We start from the raw sequence: 27,574 nt of genomic DNA on the forward strand, positions 1-27,574 counted from the left end.
TCTGGATGGTGCTGGGAGGCCAGCCAACCTCATAAGCAGAGGTCACTCAGGGACTCAAGGAGGGGAGCAAACCCCAGAAATGATGCACAGAAGCCACGGGCTCCGGCGGTGATCTTCGGGGGAAGGGCGGTGGCCGGCGCAGCATCACAGGGGCCCCGGGCTGCGCAAGGCCAAGCAGTGCAGCCGAGAGCCACGCGGGCCCCACACCTGCCCGCTGGAGACTCGGGGGCGGGGGTACCCGCTGCGGCGCCACCATCCCTGGCGGGGACTCCGGGCCGGGCCACCGGAGCTGACACCCCCCGCCGCCGGCAGCCGCGCAGCCAAGCTCGGGTTGGAAGAAGCACCGAGAAGGTACCGGCCGCACGGGGTCTCAGGCGGAAGCCTCACCCGGTCCGCTCCGAGGCCTCGGTCTTCTCGAAGTGTAAAAGCCACTGCGCCCACCACCACCTTTGCCTCTTTTGATCCCCAGAATTAAATACTGAACTCGCAATTTGGACTCCGGGGGGTCCGGTGAGCATCCCCGCTCCCGCCTCCTGGAAATCACCCACAAGAACAAGAGAAATAAGGCACAGACCCCGCTGGTGGTGCAGCGAGCACACAGGCGGGAGCCAGGAAGGCGCGACGGAGCCGCTAAGAGCAAGAGCTGGGGGTCACACCATGCAAAGGGGCAGGAGCCAGACCCTGGGGCGGGGGGGGGGGCAGTGATTCCAGCAGGGGCACCCGTCGGAGCCTGGCCCCGGGGTTGGGAGACAGTGCTTCCAGTGGGGGGCACCCATGGGAGCCAAGCCCCGGGGTCAGGGGACAGTGCTTCCAGCGGGGGGCACCCATGGGAGCCAAGCCCTGGGGTTGGGGGACAGTGATTCCAGCAGGGGGCACCCTGGGAGCCAGGTCCTGGGGCCGTGAAAACCTCCCCCCGCTGCTGCCCAGGTGGAAGAAGAGGAAAGGATAAAGGAGCTCACACATCCACCCTCGGCCAGCCTGGCCTAGCGACACTCACCTCCTGCAAAGAGACAGAATCGATGTAAACATGAAGGAAAGAGGGACAAGAGGGAAATCCAAGTGGCAGGTGATGAATACTAGACGGATCACGCCACTCTTCTACTTAAAGGAACTTTGTGGCAGCTCCCCATCTCACTCGGGGTAAAGGCCAAAGTCATTTTGATGGCCTATAGGGGGGGTCTCTCTTACCCCCTCCAGTCACCCCCCCTTCACTCTTCCCTCCCTGCCTCCTTGCTAGTCTTAGATGCCTGCAAATTCTAGCCTCAGGGCATTTGCACAAGTTCTTTGCACCACCCAGATGCTCCTCATATGGCTTGTGACTAAAATCCTCTCCTTTTTTTTTTTTATAAATTAATTTTTATTGGTGTTCAATTTACCAACATACAGAATAACACCCAGTGCTCATCCCGTCAAGTGTCCCCCTCAGTGCCCGTCACCCATTCACCCCCACCCCCCGCCCTCCTCCCCCTCCACCACCCCTAGTTCATTTCCCAGAGTTAGAAGTCTTTATGTTCTGTCTCCCTTTCTGATATTTCTCACACATTTCTTCTCCCTTCCCTTATATTCCCTTTCACTATTATTCATATTCCCCAAATGAATGAGAACATACATTGTTTGTCCTTCTCCGGTTACTGTGGCCAAGTTCAAAAAGGGTGTTGCCTGAGTTCTCCTCTGGGATTTTGATGGAATCTTGTCTCACATTTAGATCTTTCATCCATTTTGAGTTTATCTTAGTGTCTGGTGCAAGAGAGTGGTCTAGTTTCATTCTTCTGCATGTGGATGTCCAATTTTCCCAGCACCATTTATTGAAGAGACTGTCTTTCTTCCAGTGGATCGTCTTTCCTCCTTTATCGAATATTAGTTGACCATAACGTTCAGGGTCCACTTCTGGGTTCTCTGTTCTGTTCCATTGATCTATGTGTCTGTTTTTGTGCCAGTACCACACTGTCTTGATGACCACAGCTTTGTAGTACAACCTGAAATCTGGCATTGTGATGCCCCCAGATATGGTTTTCCTTTTTAAAATTCCCCTGGCTATTCGGGGTCTTTTCTGATTCCACACAAATCTTAAAATAATTTGTTCTAAGTCTCTGAAGAAAGTCCATGGTATTTTGATAGGGATTGCAATGAACGTGTAAATTGCCCTGGGTAACATTGACATTTTCACAATATTAATTCTGCCAATCCATGAGCATGGAATATTTTTCCATCTCTTTGTGTCTTCCTCAATTTCTTTCAGAAGTGTTCTATAGTTTTTAGGGTATATTTTGAGAACCATTTGAATGGTAAATGGTTCTCCAACCTTTTATTTTCAGGTTGTAGGTGTCCTTCTGTCTAAAATGAGTCTCTTGTAGACAGCAAATAGATGGGTCCTGTTTTTTGTATCCAGTCTGAAACCCTGCGCCTTTTGATGGGGTCATTAAGCCCATTCACGTTCAGAGTTACTATTGACAGATATGAGTTTAGTGTCATCATGATATCTATTTAGTCCTTGTTTTTGTGGATTGTTCCACTGAACTTCTTAAAGGGGAATTTTAAGAGTCCCCCTTAAAATTTCTTGCAGAGCTGGTTTGGAGGTCACATATTCTTTCAGTTCCTGCCTGTCTCGGAAGCTCTTTATCTCTCCTTCCATTTTGAATGAGAGCCTTGCTGGATAAAGTATTCTTGGTTGCATGTTCTTCTCATTTAGGACCCTGAATATATCCTGCCAGCCCTTTCTGGCCTGCCAGGTCTCTGTGGAGAGGTCTGCTGTTACCCTAATATTCCTCCCCATGAAAGTCAGGGACTTCTTGTCTCTTGCTGCTTTAAGGATCTTCTCTTTATCTTTGGAATTTGCAAGCTTCACTATTAGATGTCGAGGTGTTGAACGGTTTTTATTGATTTTATGGGGGGATCTCTCTATTTCCTGGATCTGAATGCCTGTTTCCCTTCCCAGATTGGGAAAGTTTTCAGCTAGGATTTGTTCAAATACATATTCTGGCCCTCTGGCCCTTTCGGCGCCCTCGGGAACCCCAGTCAAATGTAGGTTTTTCTTCCTTAGGCTGTCATTTATTTCCCTTAATCTGTCTTCATGGTCCCTTAATTGTTTGTCTCTTTTTTCCTCAGTTTCCCTCTTTGCCATTAACTTGTCTTCTATGTCACTCACTCGTTCTTCCACCTCGTTAACCCTCGTCGTTAGGACTTCTAGTTTGGATTGCATCTCATTCAATTGATTTTTAATTTCTGCCTGATTGGATCTAAATTCTGCAGTCATGAAGTCTCGTGAGGCCTTAATGCTTTTTTCTAGAGCCACCAGTAGCTGTAGAATGGTGCTTCTGAATTGGCTTTCTGACATTGAAGTGTAATCCAGATTTTGTAACCCTGTGGGAGAGAGGGCTGTTTCTGATTCTTTCTTTTGAGGTGAGGTTTTCCTTCTAGTCATTTTGCTCAGTGCAGAGTGGCCAAAAACAAGTTGTATTGGAACACGGGGGAGTATCACTGGTCCGTCCAGCTGGTCTTCTGGGGGAGGGGCCTGCTGTGCTGATTTTCAGGTGTTAGCACTTGGGGGAGCTGCTCTGCCCCTGCCTGCTGCCGGGCTCAGCGGGGGTTGTTTACCCCGTGGGGCCCCAGGAGGATCAGCCGCAGTTGCTATGGCAACTCTGGAAGCCTGGAGTCAGCCCCCGCAGGAACTACGGGGCTCTCCGTCCACAGGGCCTGGAGGCTCCGGGGGCGGGGCCGCTGATCTGCTCAGCTCGGGGCAGGAGCGTCCTTGCTGTCCTGGGCCCTCCCGGCCTCTGCCTGTCCCGGGGGAGGCCGGATCCTGGGCTGTGTCCCGGCGCCCTGTGCTCCGGGGCCTGCGCTGTTGGACTCGCGCTCCCGCCCCCGCAGCCCCCTCCCTGGAGCCGCTCCCGCTCCCGAGCCCCTCGGAGCTGCTCCGGCTCCGCGGTGCGCGCTGCAGCCCTTAGGGAGCTCGGCGCACTCTCCCGGGGCGCAGGTGTCTGTTAGTGTCCCCGGGAGCCCGAGGGCATCCCCGCCCTCCTGGGTCCTGCTCTAACTCCCTGCGAGCCCCTTTCCGCCCGCCCGGGAAGGTTGGTGCAGCTCCTGCTCCTCCGGGACGGGGCTCTCCTGTCCTGGGGACACTCGCCCCGGCCTCAGCCCGGCTCCTCGCGGGGCCCCTCCCCCTCGGAGGCCTTTTGTTCCTTTATTTCTTTTTCCCCGTCTTCCTACCTGATAGAAGCGCGAACTCTTCTCACTGTAGCGTTCCAGCTGGTCTCTCTTTAAATCTCAGGCCGAATTCGTAGATTTTCAGGATGATCTGAAGGTTATCTAGGTAATTTGGTGGGGACAGGTGACTTGGGGACCCTGCTCTTCCGCCATCTTGCCCCTCCCCCCCTAAAATCCTCTCCTTGACCAAACTCTACTCAGCCTTCCTAGAGCTCTTCTCAACCAGGCCTCGACGTCCAGACTTCCACGTTCATCTGGGCATTGTCACAGCGGCAAGAGTTCTCCTAATGGCTCTAGCCATCATCCCCCATAACTGATGACCTTTGCTTGGGTTTTACCCTCCTCAAGCGCCCCAGACAAGCTCGGTAACCCTGGCCTGCCTTCAGCAAGAATCCTGTCAGGTTGGTTTAGCCAGAGTCCACTCTTAGACTTTGTCCCTGATGTCTACTGTAATTTCCCATCCACTGATGTCCCAGGCCCCCGCTCCTTGCCCACACTGTACTCGGAGTGGAGTCTGTTCTCTCTCCTACCACAATGCTCCACTGCAGTGGTCCCCGCACCCACCAAGACAGTTCCCCTTGAAAAAGCCTGCCTGATTGTCTTTAACAAGCATCACAGATCATTTTTAACTCACACTCCCTCATTTCCATCAAGTCATTGTGCAAATAACACCATTTTAGAGAGGATTTCCCTGACCATCCTATTTAAAACTGCCCCCTCCCCACCACTCCCTCAACTCTGCTCTGGAGCACTTGTCACCTTCTAAAATATACATAAGTGGAACCCCTAGGTAGCTCAGTGGTTGAGCATCTGCCTTCGGCTCAGGGCATGATGCCAGAGTCCTGGGATTCAGTCCCACACTGGGCTTCCCCCAGGGAGCCCACTTCTCCCTTTGCCTATGTCTCCCTCTGTGTGTCTCATGAATAAATAAATAAAATCTTAAAATATATATATATACATATACATAAGTTATAATCCCTTAGTTATTATCTGTACTCCTGGAGTGTAAACTCCACAAGGGGCAAGTGAAAACAGGCCCTTGAGGAATGCTTACTGAATATTCATTACACAATATTCAATATTCATAAATGACCATTCACCAGAAAAAAAAAAAGTATCATGAAGCAGATGAAAATCATCAACATGCATTTTGCCATGAATTTCCTAAGTTGTTTCTATAAAAGATGGACACAAAACAGCTGTGAAAGCTCAGGAATGATGAAGTGATGAGGTCACAGAAAGAAAAATAGAAGAAAAACTCAGAAAAGAAGTGGAAGAAAAAAATAAAAACACTACAGAAAGGGAGGTGAAACTCAAAGAGGCAAAAAGTACATATAGGCAGAAGTGAGAAAATTCAAATTAAATAAAAATTTAAGTATTAAAAAGAATCGCCAAAAAAGTGACAAAATGAGGGGTAGTGAGGAACATCCAACCCAACACGTGCATAATGAAATCCCCAAATGAGAAAACTGAAAGAATGGAAGAGAATACATATTTACTAATAAAATTTTAAAATACTGAAGGAATGGTACTGATATCATTTAAAAATACTGAAGAGTCTGGGCACATAAGTTGGTGAAGCATATGCCTTCAGCTCAGGTCATGATCTTGGGGTCCTCGGATCCAGCCTCCTGTGTGGGGCTCCCTGCTCAGTGGGGAGTCTGCTTCTCCTTCTCCCTCGGCCCCTCCCTCCAACTCATGCTCTCTCTTCTCTCAAATAAGATCTTAATAAATATACTGAAAGGGCAAATGAATCAGAAATAGTCAAGAAAAGGACAGATTTTAGTAAAATTATTCTACTTCAAAAAACAAAGAATCCTTCAGGAGTCAGGCAGAAAGATCAAGTCACTCATAAGAGGGAAGAAAAACCAGACTTCTCCATAGCAAGATGCAATTCAAAACGAAGGTACGGCCATGTCTATTATAGCGCTCGAATAACAAAGCGTGATCACAGAATTTTATACCCACCTAAACAGTCACTCCAGTATAAAGGAGTTTTAAATGTGCAGAAACAAACAAAACCCAAGGAGTGCTGTGTGAAAATCCTCCTTGAGGAATTTACTACATATACAAGCATCCACAGGATGGCTAGAAAAACTGAGTCAAAAAAACTGTTTGTGAAGATTGAATCCATTTAACTCTAGTAAGACAAGATAATGATGATGATGGTAGACGGACAGAATGCAAAATACAAGACCTGACAGTGTAGAGGTGACTTAAGTAACACCAGCTGGGACAGGAAGGGAGCGAAAATCTGAGTAGTAAGCATACTGTCCGCGCTTCTCCCGCCTGACTCTCACAGCTGGGGCTTACAAATACTTCATGAAAACCATGCTCTCTGGGGCTCCTGGCTGGCTCAGTTGGAAAAGTAGGTGACTCTCAATCTTGGGGTTTTGAGTCTGAGCCTCACGCTGGGTATAGAGATTACTTACATAAATAAATACACTTAAAAAAAATACTCCTCCAAGATAGCAAGCAGCCCCAAGCCATATGTGGCTACTGAAACTCAAATTTATACTGATTAATACTAAACAAAATTTCAGTTCAGCCCCTCAGTCATACCACATATTCAAGTGCTTATAAGCCAATTTATGGCCAGAGGCTGTCATAACGGATGGGACAGACAGGACAGGCACATCACCACGATCTCGTGGACAGTGCTGATCTCAAGTTAACAAACCAAATCACAGAGTACAAATAAGCTTCCCAAAGGTAAACGCCAACCAGTAAAGGTGAGATCTGTAAATAACTGAGACCAATTGGTAGAAGAAAGGAGGAAGGAAAGAAGAGGAGATACAGTATTTTCATCATTGTTCACAAGACGGAATGATTAAATAATGGCTAAAACATAGCAGATGTAGAGCACAGTAAAAAACTGCAAGGGTAACAAATATAACTAACAAAACTCCCAAGTATTAGAAAAATCACGCAAACAACATAAAGCAAAGAGGCTGCAGAGAGGAAGAAGTTTTAAAAGCCCCTTAAAAAAAACATCCCCTCAAAGTGACACCAAAGCAGCAGTGACAGAACTAATGCCAAACACATGTCATGTTAATAAATGGGTTAAATTAACGTCTATTAAAAACAGACGCTCAGATTATATCTCAAAGCAAAACTCAATTTTCTGTTGTATGACAGGGACGCACCTACAAGAGAAGGAAAGGCTAAGCAAAGGGCTATGAAGCAAGAGTGAAGAGATCAATCAGGGCCTGTAATCTTCACATCAGACAAGGCTGAGCTCAGAGCGGGAAGGACCGAATGGGACAAAGGAGGACCCTGTGCAGGTGGGCGCCGCGCAGCTTGCAGGGAGGACCCGGGGCAGGACGCTCTGCGATCGGGTAACACGGCATCTGCTCCTAATGCAGAAACTACGGTGGACACAGGGGAAATTGAGGACACATCAGGTGTGGGAGCTGTTAATTCACCCACTTCACTCACGACAGATAAAAGTCCAGAAGAAAAAAAGACATAAAGGAGCTACGTGATACATCAATAAGGTATGACTAATCGGCACATGTGGAACACTGCACCCTGGACACGGAGCCAATGCTCTTTGTTGTGTTCATGGTTCATTCACAAAAACTGGCAAAACTGGCCCGTAAATAAGTTCAACGGTTCTTTTTTTAGGGAAAAAAAATATCTATATCAAATTATTCAACTAATCAAGGAAAAAAAGAGGAAAGCAAACACAATCTTTAAAATAAGAGGAAAATATCAGAGATATAGAGGTAATAAAAAGACTAAGAGAACACACTGTTCAACTGCATATGAGTCAATTTGAAAAGCTGATAAAATGAGTTATTCTTTTCGGAAAATATTATTAACCCAAACTATAAAGGAGACATGCAGCCTAAGCAAAATGGTCACCACAGGAAAAGCAGAGAAAGTTATAAATAAGCCCCCACTCAAAGCACCAGGCCCAGAGAGTTTCAGAGATCATTCCCAAATGTATAAAGAACAGAAAATTCCAATATTAAACTACTCCAAAACAGAAAAGTTAGGAACTTCTTTTAAATAAAGCTAATAATGACACCAAAATAAAACAAAATCTATACACATGCATATACCCATTCCCACAGAAAACTAGATTTTTCTCACTTGTAAGTATCCATGCAAAAGTCCTACATAAAATATTAGCAAATACAATCCAGGAGCAACTTAAAGGAATATTACACCATAATCCCATGGTATTTTAGTCTGGGAATGAATGGATAGCTCAATTATTGAGAAAAAATACTAATTCAACTCACTATATTGATAGCTTTCTAGAGAAAAATCGTATTTATCTCTAGAGATGCTGAAAGGTCACTTCCTAAAATGTAATATCCATTCATGGTAAAATTCTTAGTAACTAACATAAGAAGGTTACTTCCTTGGGATGCCTGCATGGCTCAGTGGTTGAGCGTCTGCCTTGGCTCAGGTCATGATCTTCAAGTCCCGGGACTGAGTCCCGCATCGGGTGCCCTGCGAGGAGCCTGCCCCTCTGTCTATGTCTCTGCCTCTCTCTGTGTGTCTCTCATGAATAAATAACTAAAATCTTAAAAAAAAAAAAAGAAAAGAAAAAAAGGATACTTCCTCAACTTGACAAAATAGATCTACCTTTCCCAAAAGCCAGCATCATACTTGATAGGAAATGAGATACACTGCATTTAAATCACGAATAAAGCAAGGATGAAACAGCCACCACTATTAATGGGCTGAAAGTACTAGTTAATGTAATGAAACTAGAGAAATAATATGAAAATTGAAAAGGAGAAAGTAAAACGGTCATTACTCACAGATAATATGACCATATGCCTGAAAGAATCCATGACATTGGCATCCATGAATTGTCATGGATTCTTTCTAGTTTCAATTCACTGAATTCAATTCTAGTTTCAATTTTCACTGAAAACTATCAGCATGAAGAGAATTTCAGGAAGACAGTTGGATACAAAATTAATGTACAGAAATTAGTAAGGCATCATGTACAAAACAAAAACCAATGAGAAAATATGCTGGAAGAAAAGTCTTTTCTTTCTTCCTTTATTAAAAAATATCTATTGATTTATTTATTCATGAGACACAGAAAGAGAGGCAGAGGGAGAGGGAGAAGCAGGCTCCCTGCAGGGAGCCCGATGCAAGAATTGATCCCAGGACCCTGGGATCACGCCCTGAGCCGAAGGCAGATGCTCAACCACTGAGCCTCCCGGGCGTCCCAAGAAAAGTCTTTCTTTTCAAAAGCAACTAGAAGTTAAAATGTTATAAATTAATTTAACAGGAAATGATCAAAACACTGATAAGACAAAAACTTAAAACACAGCTGAGGAGCACAGAACAAATGGAAAGCCATACCATGTTTTTGGATTCAAAGTGGGTTTTTTCTGTCTTAGATTTTATTTGAGAGAGAGAGAGAGAGAGAAAGAGACAGGTAGTATGAGAAAGCACAGTGCGGGGGAGTGAGACACAGGCTCCCCACTGAGCAGGGAACCTGATGTGGGGCTTGATTCCTGGACCCGGGGATCATGACCTGAGCCAAAGGCAGACATTTAACTGACTGAGCCACCCAGGCGACCTGAAGTTTTAACACCCTCGATGTGTCTACTTTCCCAAAGTCAAGTCTATAGAGACAACAGAATCCTAAAGAAAATAATTCCTTTTGGGGGTGTGTGGTGAGGTGACATAAACCAGATAGGCAGATTTGAAAATTCTAATAGCACAGTCAACAGATGTTGAAGAAAAGAAAAAGGAGACTAGCTCTATGAGATGTTACATCACCATGATAATTTACAACCTGTGATGCATGGTACGTGCTGGCTGAGAGATCAGTAGAACATAATGGAGGAGTCCAGAAATAGATCCAGATAGTAGGGAAATTTAATAGATGATAAAGGTAGCATTTTAAATCCAAAGGAAAAGGAATAGTCACTACGTGACACTAGAAAACTGGCCACAGAACTGGAAAAAAAATTTTAACTTGGAGCCATACTGTGAATCTTCATACATGGAAAGTCCACAATGCATCTTGAATATAAAAATTTAAACCACCAAAATGTTAGAAGAAACTATACGGGATGATTTTTATCAAATTAAAGTGACTCAAAACTCTGAATAAATACCACTATGAATGCAACCCAAAATAAAGTTTGTTTTGTAAGTAATTAGGAGCAGTATCACTTACATAAATCATAAACTAGGGAAAGAATGCAACTCAGGGTAACAGGCAAAGGGTTGATTTCTCTAATTAAGAACTTCTGAAAAATAGGGTGCCTGGGTGGCTCAGTTGGTGAAGCGTCTGCCTTTGGCTCAGGTCATGATCCCAGGGTCCTGGGACAGAACCCAGCATTGGGCTCCCCGCTCAACTGGGAGCTGCTTCTCCCTCGGCCCATCCTTTCACTTGTGTTCACCACCTCCCTCAAATAAATAAAATCTAAAACAAAAACCAAAAAGTGAAAAAACTCCTAAATAATAGATGGAAAAGATAAACAACTTAGCAGAAAAATTAAGATGTGGGCAAACGATACAAACAAAAAGTTTGCAGAAAAAGAATGCAAATTGTTCTGAAGCCCAAGAAAATATGCCCAATCTCAACAATAATATGAGAAATAACAATGAAAACTATCCTAAGTGCAATTTTCCACCTATCAAATTACCAAAGGCCAAAATATTTGGGCACACTGTGTTAGGGGAGGCAGTAATGGGTACTCTTAGACGTTTCTGGTGGGAGTCTGGAATAGTGTGATCTCGTAAAGAGCATCCATCTGGCAATACCAAAGATATCTTCAAACACCTGGGCCCGGCAATTCCATTTTAGGGATTTTCCTCAGATACATGGGTATGAGTGAAATGACTTATGAACATAGTTCCTCAAGGCAACACTGTTTATTTAAAAAAAAGACTGTAAACAATCTAAATTCCAACAATAGGAAAATGGTGGTCTTTTCCTTGAACAATATCCTGAAGATCATTCACATTAACAGATACATGTGTTTTTTTTTTTTTAAAGGCCGCATACCTCACCAGTGTGAGAAAAAAAAATTGCCATTTGTACATATCTAGCTATATATGCATAAAATATCTTTGGCAGGATCACAAGAAATTGAGAGCCCTGATGAATGATGAGGAGTAGATGCGTCCATCTTGAAACTCATGAATTTTAAACGATGTGAATTGATTAACTATTAACATAAAAAACAAATCAATTTTAAAGGAAGATCAATTCCAGAATGGGTGGCCTCTGGACCTAAATGTACAAAGATTTAAGCTCTTTAATAAATTCTCATAACCCAAGGGCACACTGCTTGCCTGGGGAGAAGATCTAAAGGCTGTGTGCTAGAAAGTCACAGTTCTGGGGATTATCTCTTGCTTTGGACTTGAACATGACTGCCAGAGAAGCCAAAGCCTCTTACTTAATGCCTCAGCCCTCCTCTCTCCAATGTCTTCCCTTTCTGACGGTCCCAGCAGCATGAGGAGCCATCATTGTTCCCGAGAGTCCTCCACGTACCCAAACACATCCTTTCTTCCTAACAGTGCTCAGAACCACCACATGTGGCCTGGAGATGGTGTACGCCAAGAGTGGGCTGTTCCTTCACTTCTGACAAAGAGAATCAAACGCTCAACAAAATCAGAAGGTAAACCAGTGAGCTGGGTGGGCAAACACAAGCTAGACAATTAAGTGCTAGGACAACCACTGTCTTTCTTAGTAGCACTCAGAGACCCATTTTGGTTGGAAAACAGAAATCAGAAACATTAGGGACATTTCAACACTTTAGGTACCCCCTTCTCCACGATTCTGTATCACAACTGTTTTCCTTCCTGTTTGGAAAAGAGAACAAATGACCACCAGATATTTCTCCAATAGTCAGTAATGGCCAATGTTATGTGGTGTTTACTGAAGTTCTAGAAAGGAGACTGTCATCTCTAATCTGTCATTAAAACCCATAATGCTCCTTAACAATCCCATTCCTAGACTGTACTCAAGTGAAATGAAAGCTTATGTCCACACGAAAATCTGTGCACAAATGTTTCTAGTATCTTTATTCCAAGTCCCCGAAAGTCCTTCAGTGGGCACATGGCTGAACACACAGTGGTACATCCACACCAGGGAAGGCAACGCAGCGACAGAATGGAACCAACCACTGATACGCACAACAACTGAAAGGGTCTCAAAGGCATTATGCCACGTGATAAGGCCAGATTCAAAAAGCTACGTATTATGTCATCACATGTATGCCACTTACAGGATATTCTGGAAAAAGGCAACCAGAGGGACTGAAAGTGGATCAGAACTTGCCTGGAGGGCAGCCCAGGTGGCTCAGCAGTTTGGCGCCGCCTCCAGCCCAGGGTGTGATCCTGGAGTCCCACGTCGGGCTCCCTGCATGGAGCCTGCTTCTCTCTCTGCCTGTGTCTCTGCCTTTCTCTCTGAGTCTCTCATGAATAAATAAATAAAATCTTTAAAAAAAAGAACTTGCCTGGGGCTGTGCGGGCCTGTGGGGGGCAGTGAGGGCAAAAGGAGAAGAGGGGACTACAGAGGACACAGGGAATTTTGGAAAGTGACAGAACTGTCCCACAGCTTGACTGTGGTGGTGGTTATGGTTTCGAAAGAACTCTATGCTGGAGAGTAATCTACTGTATGTGAGAGCCTCAACTGACAAACCCACAGAGAGGGACGCCTGGGTGGCTCAGTGGTTGAGCATCTGCCTTCGGCCCAGGGCGTGATCCCGGGGTCCCGGGATCAAGTCCCGCGTCCGGCTCCCTGCAGGGAGCCTGCTTCTCCCTCTGCCTGTGTCTCTGCCTCTCTCTCTCTGTGTCTCATGAATAAATAAAGCCTTAAAAAAAAAAAAAGAAACCCACAGAGATAATAAAGTATAGAAGGAAATAGTCATCTTATTTTCTTGACAACAGAGTCATAGTCTGAAAGTGGTTAATAGCTAAGTAAAAATCTAAGAAAAACAACAACAAAAAATCTATGAAAAACAATCAGTTCATTAGCAATGGAACTGCAACAAAATACTGAGGTACTAATTAGTTTGGCTTACATACACACACTTCCAAAACAGCAGAATAATGGAAATAATATCATGTATTCAACAAATATTTTTGGCACACTTCCCATAAGTCAGACACTGTCCCAGGCACTAAGGACAGGGCAAGGGACAGAAGAGACAAAGTCCCTGCTCTCAGGGCCTTACATTTTATTTTATTTATTTTTAATTAATTTTTTTTGAGAGAGAGAGCGTGAGTGGTGGAGGGCAGGCAGAGGGAGGGAGAGAGGGAGAGAGAATCCCAAGCAGGATCCAGGCTCAGCGTGGAGCTCGATCTCACAACCCTGAGATCACGACCTGAACTGAAACCAAGAATCAGATGTTTGAGGCCCCCAGGTGCTCAGATTTCAGTACTGCATTCTGCTGCTGTACAACTACGGTGAAAGACCCCAGGTTTCTTCTCAGTACAGTGCAGTAGAAGTACAGGTGTAAATACTAAGTAAAAGGAGCTGACAAAACTCACGGCACTTATCCAGTGGAGAGCTCTCTGACATTTCCAGTTCTGAAACTTTCTTGAGAGTCTGGAAAAGAAATCTGAGCCCCTGAGTAAAAGTTTAGAAGGGGCAAAATAAGATTGCCGATAGTAGTCACAAAAAGGTAAAAATTTAAAAAGTGAGTAAATAGGGAGTCTCCCGTGCAGGAGTGTTACATTAGAATCCTGGTGTGCGGTGTGGTTTCAGGGGTTGAATACTACATATAAGCAAAATTATGAGTTAATTGAGATTACTGGATTTCAGATTTCAGTAACAGTAAAACTCTCGTGGGAAGTTTGGAAGGCTGACATTTGTTTGAGCTACTGACATAAGTGAATGTAAAGACTGCAGCCTGTACGCCAAGAGTTTCCGAGAGCTCTGATTTCAGGAGGCTGGGGGCTGGCCTAATTATGTGCCAAAGTAATGACCGTGGAACACAGGGAGCTGGCCAAAGAAAATGCCTGGAGTTACATAATGAACAACTCCAACAGCCACCAAACTGAACCCCAGTCAAAGTGAACTCACATGTGAATGGGAACAGTGTAGCATCAAATCCAAGGCAGGGCCTGGGCCCAGGAGCAGAGGGCCAGAGCTGAGCGGAGCAGGGCCAAGGGGCTGCCGACAGGTCGCTGCGGGACCACAGAGCACGGGGCCGACCTGCTCCCTGGCACAGCAGCAGCCTCTGCTCCAGGTGGCCCAGGGGCTCCCGGACACCCTGCCCACGGCGACTGCGGGACCACACTGCGGGAGGCTGGCAACGTCAAGTGCTAATTCTCCAGCGTGCTTATGGGAGCAGTGAAGGAGGAGCATGGGGAATGTTACTTCTCATTTGATTCTCCTTCCTATCACTTGAATTTTCTTAGGGAGTGAAAACATGGAAAATTTTTAAGTTTACAGAACAAATCTGAAAAGTATGATTGAATTTATTTTTTTAACTTTTTTTTTTTTTAAGATTTTATTTATTCATGAGAGACAGAAAGAGAGGCAGAGACACAGGCAGAGGGAGAAGCAGGCTCCATGCAGGGAGCCTGATGTGGGACTCAATCCTGGGTCTCCAGGATCATGCCCTGGGCTGAAGGCGGTGCTAAACCGCTGAGCCACCTGGGCTGCCCTAACTTTATTTTTTTTTAAGATTTTATTTATTTATTCATGAGAGACACAGAAAGGCAGAGACATAGGCAGAGGGGGAAGCAGGCTCCCTGCGGGGTGCCTGATGCAAGACACGATCCTAAGACCCCCGGATCATGCCCTGAGCCAAAAGTGGATGCTCCACCAAGGAGCCACTCAGGCCCTTAAACGATCTTTTCTAATAAAACAAAGAGCAGGCCAATTTTTGGCTATCATCATGCCAGGCGTATGACAGAAAACCAGGAGCATAAAGAAGAATGTCAGCACAGAAGACGGGTGGTGGTGATGAGTAGAACCCAGCCATCGTCAGAAAGCACACGTGCCAACGTCATACACCAGGAGATCTTGCCCAATAGCCAGGAGGACAGCTGGTGTAAGCCCTCGATTTCTCAGAGGCACGCTCTTGTTGAGCATCAGCATCCAGGGTCAGAAGAGCACGGACAGGTACGGGTTCCCAGCAAGAACCAAAGGCCGCTGACAATGTCAATTTTCTGCAAATCCTATAAATGAAAGAGTGGCTGGGCTTTCATTTCCCATGAGCTGAGGCCCAGATGAAACTCCTGTGAGCAGAAGCCTGGTGACTTGGTTGCTAGTTGCATTCGACCCAGACTGGAGACAAAGAATTGCACTGCCCTTCCCAGGGCAAATTTAAACACCAGGAAGAACAACAGTGAAGGTGGCCTCACCCCACCAGCTGCTGCTGGGACTCCTGGCCAGAGAACCCCAGGCGAGCAGGTTGTCAAGGAGGAAACCGAGAAGACGAACCGACACTGGTGGGTCTGTCATCTGCGTGGAGTAGAGGGCTATGTTTTTTTACTTAAATCCTCAAGTGGGAAAAAAAAAGGCAAAATGTTTGCAGCCTGGTGGCATGCACTGCATGATATCTGAAAGTTAACAGAGCTCTTAAGTTTTGGCATAAGACAAAATAAAATGGGATGGTATGAAAAACTTCAACCTTGTTGGCTCTGGCTGGTGACTACATCATACAACCAGTATTTTTCAGCTGTGAGCCTCTGGGCCCCAGGCCTGTGCAGATGCCTCAGCAGGCACTTTGGGATTTGAAGAGGAGTTGGGAAGGGGGGTGGGGAATCATTTCACATGGAAAAGCTCTGATTTTATATGCTTATAAAGCAAACTATTTTAAATAGGTATTACAAGAATTGCTATCTTAGAAATCTGTATAAGATTTCATTTAATAGGGATGCCTGGGTGGCTCAGCAGTTGGGTGTCTGCCTTTGGCTCAGGGAGTGATCCCGGAGTCCCCGGATTGAGTCCCACACCAGGCTCCCTGCATGGAGGTTGCTTCTCTCTCTGCCTATGTCTCTGCCTCTCTCTCTCTTTCTCTCATGAATAAAAAAAAAAAAAAAAAAAAAAAAAAGATTTCATTTAATAAAAAAGTTTCACTGCTTAAATTTCTTTGGAAGATCTTCATCCTGAACAATGCTGTTCATCTTCTTGAGTTGTTTATAAGGAAAAACTCACTTGAGTGTTCGAGATGAAAGGTAATATATATTTTCCATCACCTTGAGAAAGGCACCATTGCTCTGAGCCTGAATTTTTACCTGTGAGTGAGAAAGTAGACTTTCTCTTCAATATAGACAATAAAAGACCAAAACAGTCTTTTTCAGAGTTGCTCACCATATAAATGTGTCCAGAAAGTCTTGTGCGCAAGCAGGGGACAGCGACTGAAATTGATAGGAATTCTGTAATTTTCAATAGTTGGACCTTTAGCTGTTTGTGTCTGTATGGAAAGCACCCGAAAGGACCCGGAACCCCACAGCCAGAGAGCAGCCGTGCCCAACACACCACAGAGCCCATCACCCTGGATCTGCAACCACACGTGGGAATCACGGCAGCTCTGAAGCAAGCCGCCGCGTTAACTGACCTCTCCTTAAACCAGCCATCCAGATGGGGCAAAGTTTATTTCTGAGCTTCAGAACACTGTGCTCTCCTTGTGGGCATGATACTCTCAGCTTTGCTGATTTGTTAATAATGCTCTTCGGAAACGTCCACGTCTTCGTCTGCTTATGGGGAGGGGACACAGGTCAGCCCACCTGCCCAATGGCCAACGAGGGACTGTTTTCTGAACAAAAGGGGAAGCCTAGAAAACGAACCGGGGGTGGGGGGTGAGGTTATACATTTGTCTACTAAAAGAATTCCATTTATACATCACAACTACTAGATTAAAAGGAAAACGGAAAGAGATGAAGAGATACTCAGCTGGGTGTTAAAAACTGCCAAAGTGTAGCTGAAATGAAATGGGGAACTGACTCCAACTCCCAACTTCTCCAGGAGGTGCCTGTGCTAAGGGGGCAGAGAACGAGCAGGGTGGGCAGAGGTGCAGGAAGAGCGCTGGAAGGAGGAGGGGGCCCAGGACAGGGGGAAGGGACACCCAGGGAGTCCCACAGCTGAGGGAGTTAGGGGCGCATGGGTCCCAGAAGCAGGAGGACCAGGAGGCGGAGTAAGGACACGCAGGGGAGTCTAGATGGAGGGTCAGCACGGCTGGGAGTCTGCAGAACAGACCAGTGGGGCACTGCCCAGCTCAGGGTGGGGCAGTAGTGGGGAAGGGGTCAAGAGGGGGAACAAGAGGAGAGAGGGGCCATCCCCCCGAAACCTGCCCCTGCCACCGGCTCTCCAGACTGGGAGCTGCACCGCTGCGGGAGGTCAGCGCTGGGAGACAATCGCCCACCGGCAGTAGCTGAGCCCTCGGGGAGGGCGTGACGGCTCCACCAGCAAACTCCACCAGCAAACCCAGGACGATGCGAGGTCAGGAGGCCCTAGCTGCGCACTGGCATCAAGAGGAAGGCAGAGGAAACCCAACCACCTGCTGGAGTCAGAGCAGCCTGCCGGAAGTCAGGGGTGTCCCTGCGGTGCTGAGCCCGGTCCCCCTGCTGCAGGGTCTAGAAACCGGCACACCCACAGTGGTCAGGCGGCCTTTACTAATGCTCAGGCCAGTACAAGACCTGCTGTGACAAACACCAAACGGAGAGCGACGTGAATCATCTTACTGTACCCGGGCTTCAAATAGGCTTGAATAATCGTGAAAATGCCTCTCTTGCGTTGCATAAGGGTTAGGTTATGATTTAGGAGACAGGGCTTTGCAGGGGCATCTGATTATTCAAGGGAGAACAGATCCACTCAAAGTTTAGATGACAGCGATTCCTGAGAGGTTCGTGGCTCCCCCAAGTTATCTTGGGATCCCCCCTGGCTCAACAATCTACATTTCTGTACCCTAAGTACTTGCAACCGTATCCACCAGGATTGACCATTCATGTATCAAGAATCGGTAATACAAAGTACAACAGTTATACTTTTTATTCCATACCTTTCTAGTCTGACAACTTTTTTCATAATACTGAACTGTTAAATATAAGATTTTACCTCTTTAAATTTGTTTTAAAGATTTTATTTATTTGAGAGAGAGAGAGAGAGAGAGAGCGCGCGCGCGCGAGTGAGCAGGGGGAGGCACAGAGGGGAGGAAGCAGACTCCCTGCTGAGCGGGGAGCCCGGTGTGGGGCTTGACCCTGGGATCATGACCTGAGCTGAAGGCAGCCGTTTAACCGACTGAGCCATGCAGGCGCCCCTCCTCTTTAATTTTTTTAACAGGAAATTACATGCAAGCCAAATAAAACAAAATGGAAATCTAGAGGTTCTTGTGGTCACGGTAACCAGCCCGCTGTGCAAAGATCCCTTATTACTGCAACCTGGTTATGCTGAACAGCAAAGCTCTTACTTAGGCTTTTCACAACCACAACAGTGTCACTTTCATGAGTACATGTGCCTGGATTTTAGAATGTAAAACGTTCCGAATTTGTACAAATGAATCATGTTTATGTTACAAAAAGATTTACTGCAGAGTTCTCTCAACCAATAAGCGCCTCCGATACACTGAAAACATAGCCTAATTTACAATGCAGTTGAGTCAAACTTTTTTTTTTTAATGATTTTTATTTATTCATGAGAGTCACAGAGAGAGGCAGAGACACAGACAGAGGGAGAAGCAGGGTCCATGCGGGGAGCCCGATGTGGGACTTGATCCCAGGACTCTAAGATCACGCCCTGGGCCGAAGGCAGGTGCTAAACCACTGAGCCACCCAGGGATCCCCTGAGTCAAATTTTTGGATCGGGGGCACCTCTACTGCACCACACAAGCGGCATACAGGAACCCAAACCACACTCAACTTTCAGTGCCAAAACCCGCTGAGCTCCTTCTCAGGCAGGGCTCCTAGGGCACTGGTTCTCCCTCCTCCAAGCCCACCGTGGAGAGACCTCCGACAATCTGAGAGGCATCTGATATGCACTTACCTGGACGCCACTTGGATGGTGTACTAACCTTATGATCAGCATCGTGGCAGACACAGCAATTGTGTGAACAGACATTACACCAACAAGCCTACCAATACCTACCCTCACCATGTGAGCCTCTGCTAAGGGTCAAAACCCATAATAAAATGTCTTAAAACATTATCTTATTTAATCTCACAACAAAACCTTTGAGCAAGTATCAGCTCCATCCTACGGATGACAAAAAATTAAGACCTGGAGAAGGCACACAGAGGCATGATTTTAAATATTTACTCTTACCAGTGCCCTTGGCAGGTCACTGAGTTCCCTGATCCTCAGGCTTCTGAACCATAAAATGAGATGACCCTTCAGTGTTAGTGGGAATTATAGCAGTCCGTGAGTTGGAAAGGGCCATACTAGTTAGTATATGTTATTATAAAACAGTATTAGCTAGGTGCTCTCATGGGATATTAGACCATTCACTAGAAATAAGGAATTAGGGATTTTTTATTAATCATATATTCCTGATGATCTTGTACCATATATGGGGCTTTGGAAACACAAGTCAAGTTTCTAGACTCAGTGAGGACTCTCAAAGTGGAATGGCAAGGATGCTGCAAACTGAGGAAGATCTATTCACTCTGAGCTGTGTAAATTATGATGAAGATACCAGGAAATCAAATTTTGGACAGTTTTCTATTATTTTCTATATCTGAATTTGAAGGGAATCACACTGACAGTCCCCATTGGAAGTCCCCATTCTCATATCCATTTGGATCATTCTCTTAAAAATGATGTCCCAGGGATCCCTGGGTGGCGCAGCGGTTTGGCGCCTGCCTTTGGCCCAGGGCGCGATCCTGGAGATGCAGGATCGAATCCCACGTCGGGCTCCCGGTGCATGGAGCCTGCTTCTCCCTCTGCCTGTGTCTCTGCCTCTCTCTCTCTCTCTGTGACTATCATAAATAAATAAAAAATTAAAAAAAAAATGATGTCCCAGAGCAAACACAAGTAATGGGAGGTTCATGTGTTCATGTGTAGTTCTGGGGCTATGCCAAAATAAGAATCTCACCAACATCTCTCTGGAATTTATGCCTAGAATATTATTTGTATTTACAAAAGAAAATCTACAGTATACCTATAAGACCATAGCTTTACCTCCTGATCTATGTATTTATAAAACTACTAGCTTTATGAATTTTGTGTAAATGTTTTAACTCTTCACCTATCATTTAATAAAGCTTTTGAGTGCCTACCAAGTGGGCAGGTACTGACAGGCCTAGGTACATAAATATAAACAAAATAGTATTTTAGTTAGGCTGACTCAAAGAACCAATTAATCACAAGTTTAATCAATGCAATGACAGAGGTATATAAACGTATTACAGGTCACTACTAACGTATAACAGGTTACTACTAAATTACTGAAAACATTGCATGATACTAAGTCTATTCCTAACCACTGGACCCGCTGCTTCTCTGCTCCACCATGATTTCACATTCCAGTACAAGGTACTCTTCTCATAAGGAATTTTCTAAAATTTAAATTTACAGATTATTGTAAGTCTATGAGTGAGAGTTATTAATTTTTTTTAAGATCTATTTACTTATTTGGGAGAGAGAAAGCATGTGTGAGAGAGCAAGTGCACAAGTTGGGGGAGAGGGAGAGAAAGAATCTCAGGCAGACTCCCTGCTGGGCTTGTGGGTGAAGGGAGCCTGATCTCACCACCCTGAGGATCATGACCTAGCTGAAATCAAGAGTCAGTCGTTTTAGTGACTGGGCCACCCAGAAGCCAAGAGTTGTTTTTGTAACAGAAATGAAAACACACACTTCTAAAGAACTCATGTATCAAAACAAAACAAAACACGGACCTGGAAGATATTTTAGTACAATTCTAAAAATGCCACAAATCACATCTCGTGGGACACAGCAGTAGAGCGGTATTTGGGTGTCTTCCTGTATCCACAGAGTGGAAGGTTGCCGCGCCAGGCAGCCACGGCAGGGTCCTTCGGAGCAGCATCCTCGGCAGCAGGTAGGCAGAGCAGTTCTACTTCTTCCTATCTCTCTCCCACGCCTGGCCATCCCCCTCTCTGGCAGGAGCTGGGTGGGGTTACATGGGTGCTGCTTTACAGTAATAAACAAAAGACCGGTGGGATGCAACTAAAGCAGTCCTTAGAGGGAAATGCCTGCCATTTTAAGTAGAGGCTACAATTGAATAAGCCAAACGGCCAACTTAGGAAGGTAGAACACAACAACAGGAAAAGAGCCAAATAAATTCAAGGAAAAGAGAAGAAATCTCTGGAAAGATGATAAAGTGAAACCCCTTTTAAAAACTGCCACATCAGACGGTAGAAGCAACTGGTAAAGCTTGGAGAATAGAGGAAACGAAACTTTTCACTGGACTCGGACTCCTTGGCACAGATCTGTGAGTTCTCGTTCACTCTGCTGCACTGTCTGCTCCCCCGGATGGGAACGAACAGGGGCATCTCTGGTATCTGGTGGTAAGGGAGGGAGACCCCAGACTGATACTCACATTTCAAAACTAGGCTCAAGCATGGCCAACTCACTGAGGCTCCAGTGACCCCTATCACTATCCCCCTCCCTCAAAAGGTCAATGCCCTACTTTGTGCTCATCAGGTATCATAGGTGCTCCTATTGGAGTGCCTGATCACCTTTGGTTTATGTATTTACCTGTCTCTCTCTACAACCTGCAAGCCTCATGAGATCGACAGACACTGGCTGCATAAATCTGTTTGGATTTAATAAAAACCTAAAAAAGATTGACAAATGTCCAAGATAAAGATAAGAAGGACACCGTTAAGAAGAAAGGACAAGGGATCCCTGGGTGGCGCAGCGGTTTAGCGCCTGCCTTTGGCCCAGGGCGCGATCCTGGAGACCTGGGATCGAATCCCTTGTCGGGCTCCCGGTGCATGGAGTCTGCTTCTCCCTCTGCCTATGTCTCTGCCTCTCTCTCTCTCTGTGTGACTATCATAAATAAATTTTGAAAAAATTTAAAAAAAAAAGAAGAAAGGACAAGTGTGGATGTGTGTATGCGTGCATGTGTGCGTGTGTGTGTCCACACATGCACATGTACACCATTCCTCACAGGAAATGCCTAGAAAGTGCATAAACTGTCAGCAGCCACTTCCAGGGACAGAAAAGGGGGAAAAAGAATTACTTTTCACTTTCCAGCCTTCTGTAAAATGTTAAGTCGTTCATACGGCATATACTACATTTCTATTTTTTTAAATGACTCAACAGTGATTTTTTTTTAAGTCCATAATTTTGTCAATAAACCTTTTTTTTTCCCTAGGGAAAAAACCCAAATGCCAATTTTAAGCCCAACTATAACTCAGGTTCTCTGGTATGCACAGAATCAAAACCACTTTGAAATGCTTTCATGACAAACCAAGCACTGAACAGCACAGGAACAGAGTCAGGACATTTTCAAAGTCGAAGTCATAGTTTTTTAAATGAAACTATTACCATACCATTGACAGGACTCCCAGGAAATTGATAACTATTTCTACATTATAAATTCCTCCATTTTGCACAAAAATGGCTATTCTTAGGGACACAGTATAACAGACTGTTGGAAGGGCAAACTGACCAGCTGGAGCTGGAGTTCAGGCAGTCGTGAGTTGGGAAGCCTTGAGCAAATTCCACAATCTGCTCAAGCCTCAGTTTCTCTTTAGTACAACGGAGTGATGCAGCCTGGCTGACGAAACTCTACCCCAGTGCTTCCCAAGTACTTCTGAGCACAAGAAAGGATGCTTTATGGGGCTACAGAGGCAAACACGTTTGTGTGAACGACACTCACTTGTGACCAAGGATCAGGCTAACATGGGTGGCAGCCCCATGTTGAACGAACTATGACAATTACAGGTCCTGCGCTTTGGCAACCCACTGAGAAGTCAGGTCCCCAGTAACGGAATCTTTACCAATGCTGCTGAGATGTACAGAGAAAACTGCTAACTTGTATGTTATTAGTTCCACTCGCAGCCAGTAAGAGTGGGGGGACTGGGAAAAACAGGCCACCCCTCGCACAACCATGGTGCAAACCATGCTTGAAACACACTCCGTCCACAGGCACTGAGCCATCAAGCAACTGGACGGCAAGGGTCCTGTCACTGTGCCAGCGCTGGCACCTACTCCCTCTATCCTGAATCACAGATCAGAGACTAACACCTGAGTCACAGGCATATACGTCCAAATATATAATTTTGTTGATTACTTATTGGTTTTGTGACTTTTTTTTTTTGGCTTCTAAAGAAAATACATAGCAACCATCTGTTTAGAAGTAACCCTGATTTTTCTTTTATAATCACCACCTAAGGTCTCCCAACACGAGATTAAGAAACACGGCCATAAGCCAGCAACTGCAGATTCTGTTCCCGTTAATGGCACCAAGGGACGTGTACTGCTTGGGCAAAGTTGACAGCACCTTCAACTCTGCCGACCATGAGACCATGAGGACTGGTCCTCGATGTGTAGGACTTCCACCTGGGCCAATGTTACCATTTCCATTTCCGTTCTTGCAGCTTTTCTAAATGTACTTTTCATTCCTTGTACCAATTACTTAAAACCACAGAAAACATCTCAGCCGGAACAACATCTCTGAATGGAACGTGTTGACCTTTCGATGAAATAGTAATTATTGGGATGCCTGGGTGGCTCAGCAGTTTTAGGCATGATCCTGGAGTCTCCAGGATCGAGTCCCACATCAGGTTCCAGCATGGAGCCTGCTTCTCCCTCTGCCTGTGTCTCTGCTTCTCTCCGTGTCTCTCATGAATAAATAAATAAAATCTTTACAAAAAAAAAAAAAAAGAGGAATCCCTGGGTGGCTCAGCGGTTTAGGACCTGCCTTCAGCCCAGAGCGTGATCTTGGAGTCCTGGGATCTAATCCCACATCAGGCTCCCTGCATGGAGCCTGCTTCTCTCTCTGCCTGGGTCTCTGCCTCTCTGTGTCTCTCATGAATAAAATCTTAAAAAAAAAAAAAAGTAATTACTAAAGCAAAATGTATATAGTCTCCTATCACTGCCTCCCCCAATTCTTATTTTCAATGTCCAAGCTATAAAAAAGTTAGGAGAATACAAAATAGAAAGGAAGCTAGAATCCTTGTACACTGCTGGTGGAATGTAGAGCAGGGCAGGTGCTTTGGAAAACGTTTTGGTGGGTCTTCAAAAAGTTAAACATAGTGGGGTGCCTAGGTGACTCAGTTGGTTAAGTGTCTGACTCTTGATTTCACCTCAGTTCATGATCTCAGGGTGGTGAGAAAGAGCCCCAAGTCAGGCTGTCTGTACTGGGCATGAAGCTTGCTTAAGATTCTCTCTCTCCCTTTGCCCTTCCCATCATCTCCCACCCCAGCTCCTATACCTGCATTGTCTCTCAAAAAAAAAAAGTTAAACATAAAAGTATATCACCCAGCAATTCCATTCCTCTGTATATATCCAAGAGAAATGAAAACCTATGTTCACACAAAAACTTGCACTAGAAGGTTCATAGTAGCCTTATCCATATAAGCCAAAAAGTGAAAACAATTCATTTGTCCATCAACAGACAAATGGGTAAATGAAACATGGGTCTATCCATTCAATGGAATATTACTTAGCCATAAGAAGGAACCAGGAACTAATACCCGCTACAGGTATGAACACTGAAAACATTATGCTAAGTGAAAGTCGTCAGTCACAAAAGGCCACGTATATGAAATTTCCAGAATAGGCAAATTCATGGAGTCAGAAAGTAGATCTGTGATTGACAGAGGCCAAGAGGTAGGGGGAGGATGAAGAATATCTGCTAATGGTTACAAGGTTTCTCTTTAGGTGGATCAAGCTGTTCTAAAATTAATAGTAATTATTCGAGCAACTCCGGGAATATATTAAAACCACTGAATTCTACACTTAAATGCATACATTTTATGGTATCTGAATTATATATCAATAAAGCTTTATTTAAAAACAAAACAAAGGGCAGCCCGGGTGGCTCAGCAGTTTAGCACTGCCTTCAGCCCAGGGCCTGATTCTGGAGACCCAGGATCAAGTCCTGCGTCGGGCTCCCTGCATGGAGCCTGCTTCTCTCCCTGCCTGTGTCTCTGCATCTCTCTCTCTCTGTGTCTCTCATGAATAAATAAAATCTTAAAAAAAAAAAGTAGACTCCTATAGCTTTCAATTAGAGCCCTCAATTACACTCCACCCCATTTACTCTCTCTGCTCCTCACATGCTTGCACGCACACAATCTTTGCTTGGACTATTTAAAATTTATTTATTGCCATACTTTACTCCTGGATGTTCGGTATGGAGCCTATTCTCCCACAGAGCCAAAAATACAAACATCACACTGGGGAAATTTAACACCAACGCAACACTATTATTTAAATAATCCACACCCAAACTTATTTATCAAAAATCATATGCTGCATTTGGCTGTCATATCCCTTTAGTTTCTCTTAATCTAGAAAAACTCCCTTTCTTTTTTTTCATGACATTCACATTTTTTTTAAGAATGCAGGCTAATTATTTCAGAGCCTTCCTCAATTTGGAAATGTCTGTTTCCTTATGAACTGATCTAAGTTGAACCCTTTTTGGTAGGATACTACATAGAAGAGTTGATCCCTTTTCGGTGCATCAGGCCCGATGCTCTATGATCAAGCCAGAACATGGTGTCAGTAGCATCATGAGCGGTGACAGTGAGGTGATGCTGTTTGGTCGTGGCTAGACTGGTGATGACCTGATTCCTCCATTATAACAGTCGCTTTTTCCCTTCTGAAATTAATAACTTGGGAGGTGACCGTTTGAGTCTGTGTAAATATCAGGATTCCCCAGTTTTGCACTCAAAAGGGTTTAGCATCTGTTCATGATCTTTGCCTGGTATCCTTAAAAAAAAAAAAAAGATTTTATTTATTTATTCAGGATAGACAGAGAGAGAGAGAGGCAGAGACACAGGCAGAGGGAGAAGCAGGATCCATGCAGGGAGCCCGATGCAGGACTCGATCCAGGGTCCCCAGGATCACGCCCTGGGCCAAAGGCAAGTGCTAAACCACTGAGCCACCCAGTCTGCCCTCCCTATTCAATCCCTTTTGACACTGCTCTGCATTTATGGGACCAACCACCACCCTCAACTTTATTCCCCAGTGTGCAATCATACTTTAAAATCCCCAGGGTGCTTGATTCTGATACACAGTAGGGCTGAGCTACAGGAATCTCAAATCATCCTCGTTTTGCAAACAAGGAAACTGAGGCCGGAGGAGGGTAACGGACTGGCGAGGGGCCCAAAACTTGCTGGTGCCGTTAAGAGTTTGATTTATTGATTTATTTTTGTTCTTGCATTTTTTTAATACGGCATTCCTTCTGTCGATCGCTCAAGAGAATAAAACCGGAGGAAGGAGTTAAGTTTCGCGTGGTGCCAGAGCTGACCGGGGCCCAGGCGGGTTCATGGAGGCCTCGGCAGTCAGGCCGGAGGTGGGCTTGTGGGCGCCGCGCTCCTCCGCCCTCAGCGGACAGTCAGGCCGGGGCCCGGGGCCCGGGGCCGGGCGGGGGCTCGAGGGGCCGGACGGTGGACGGTGCGGCTCAGGCGCCCGCCCCCCGGCCCTCGGCCCTCGGCCCTCCCTCGTCTGCGCGGCGGGGCGCACCTGGCGCGGCCGCACCTGGCGGAGCGCTCTGCCCCGCCCCCCGACCCCCCCCCCGAGTGTCCCCAAGACGCACCTGCAGGCCCGCCCTCCCTACTTACCCCGGCGTGATACACCTTGTTCGCTCTCTTAATCTTAATGTCCAGGGACGTGCCCATTTCGATCACTCCGCGGCGGGCGCCACTTCCGGCCGCGCGTGACCCGCGGGGACGGCGACTCGCCCCGCCCCTCCGAGCCGGGCCCCGCCTCCTTCTCCCCGCCACCCGCAGCCGTTTCACGAGACCTCGCGCCCCCCCCCCCCGCCGCCTTCCTTCTTCCGGTGCCGGGGCGGGCCTTCGCGCGGAGCGAGACGCTGTCACTCTTCGCCCCGCCCCTGCCGGGCGTGAGGGGCGGGGCCATGCCGGCCCCACCCTTTCCGCGAAGACTGTCTTAACACCGGAAATACCCTCCCCTTTCTTGTTGGGGGGGGGGACGGAAAACGGCTCTCTCCCGGCGTGCCCCGCGGCGGGGGGCGGGGCCGAGGCCGCGTCGGGCGCGGGCCCTGCCTGTGCCGGGGAGGGGAAGCTCCCGTCAGGCAGTGCGCGAAGGAGTTGGCGAGGAGGCGGCGGTAACTGGGGGGCCGCGTTCCCGCCCAGCCCTCCTTCCTCTCGCCATCTCCCCAGTCTCTTCCGGGGCTTCTGAGGGCCGGCGTCCCCTCCCCGGACCCCGCGCTGCCGCCGCCGGGCCGAGGGCCCAGGCCGAGGGGAGCGCCGGGTGACCTCGCCCGGCTCCGAGCGGCGGGGCCGCGGAGGCTTGTGGGTACTCCCCCGGCGCGCGCCCTGGAGCGGGTGCTGAAT

At 46.4% G+C, this 27,574-nt stretch overlaps 1 protein-coding gene across 1 annotated transcript in view; it reads right to left on the bottom strand.

The window, feature by feature from the left end:
• VPS26C (VPS26 endosomal protein sorting factor C) overlaps positions 1 to 26,971 on the bottom strand; it is a 49,615-nt gene extending 22,644 nt beyond the window's left edge. Inside the window, exon 1 of the mRNA XM_055313431.1 lies at positions 26,840 to 26,971. Within this exon, the coding sequence (XP_055169406.1) occupies positions 26,840 to 26,896 (57 nt within the window). The 5' untranslated portion in view covers positions 26,897 to 26,971. The remainder of the gene's footprint in view (positions 1 to 26,839) is intronic.
• Between the last annotated feature and the right edge of the window lie 603 nt (positions 26,972 to 27,574).

Source organism: Nyctereutes procyonoides, unplaced genomic scaffold (assembly GCF_905146905.1).
Source record: "Nyctereutes procyonoides isolate TBG_1078 unplaced genomic scaffold, NYPRO_anot_genome, whole genome shotgun sequence".
Lineage (NCBI taxonomy): Eukaryota > Metazoa > Chordata > Mammalia > Carnivora > Canidae > Nyctereutes > Nyctereutes procyonoides.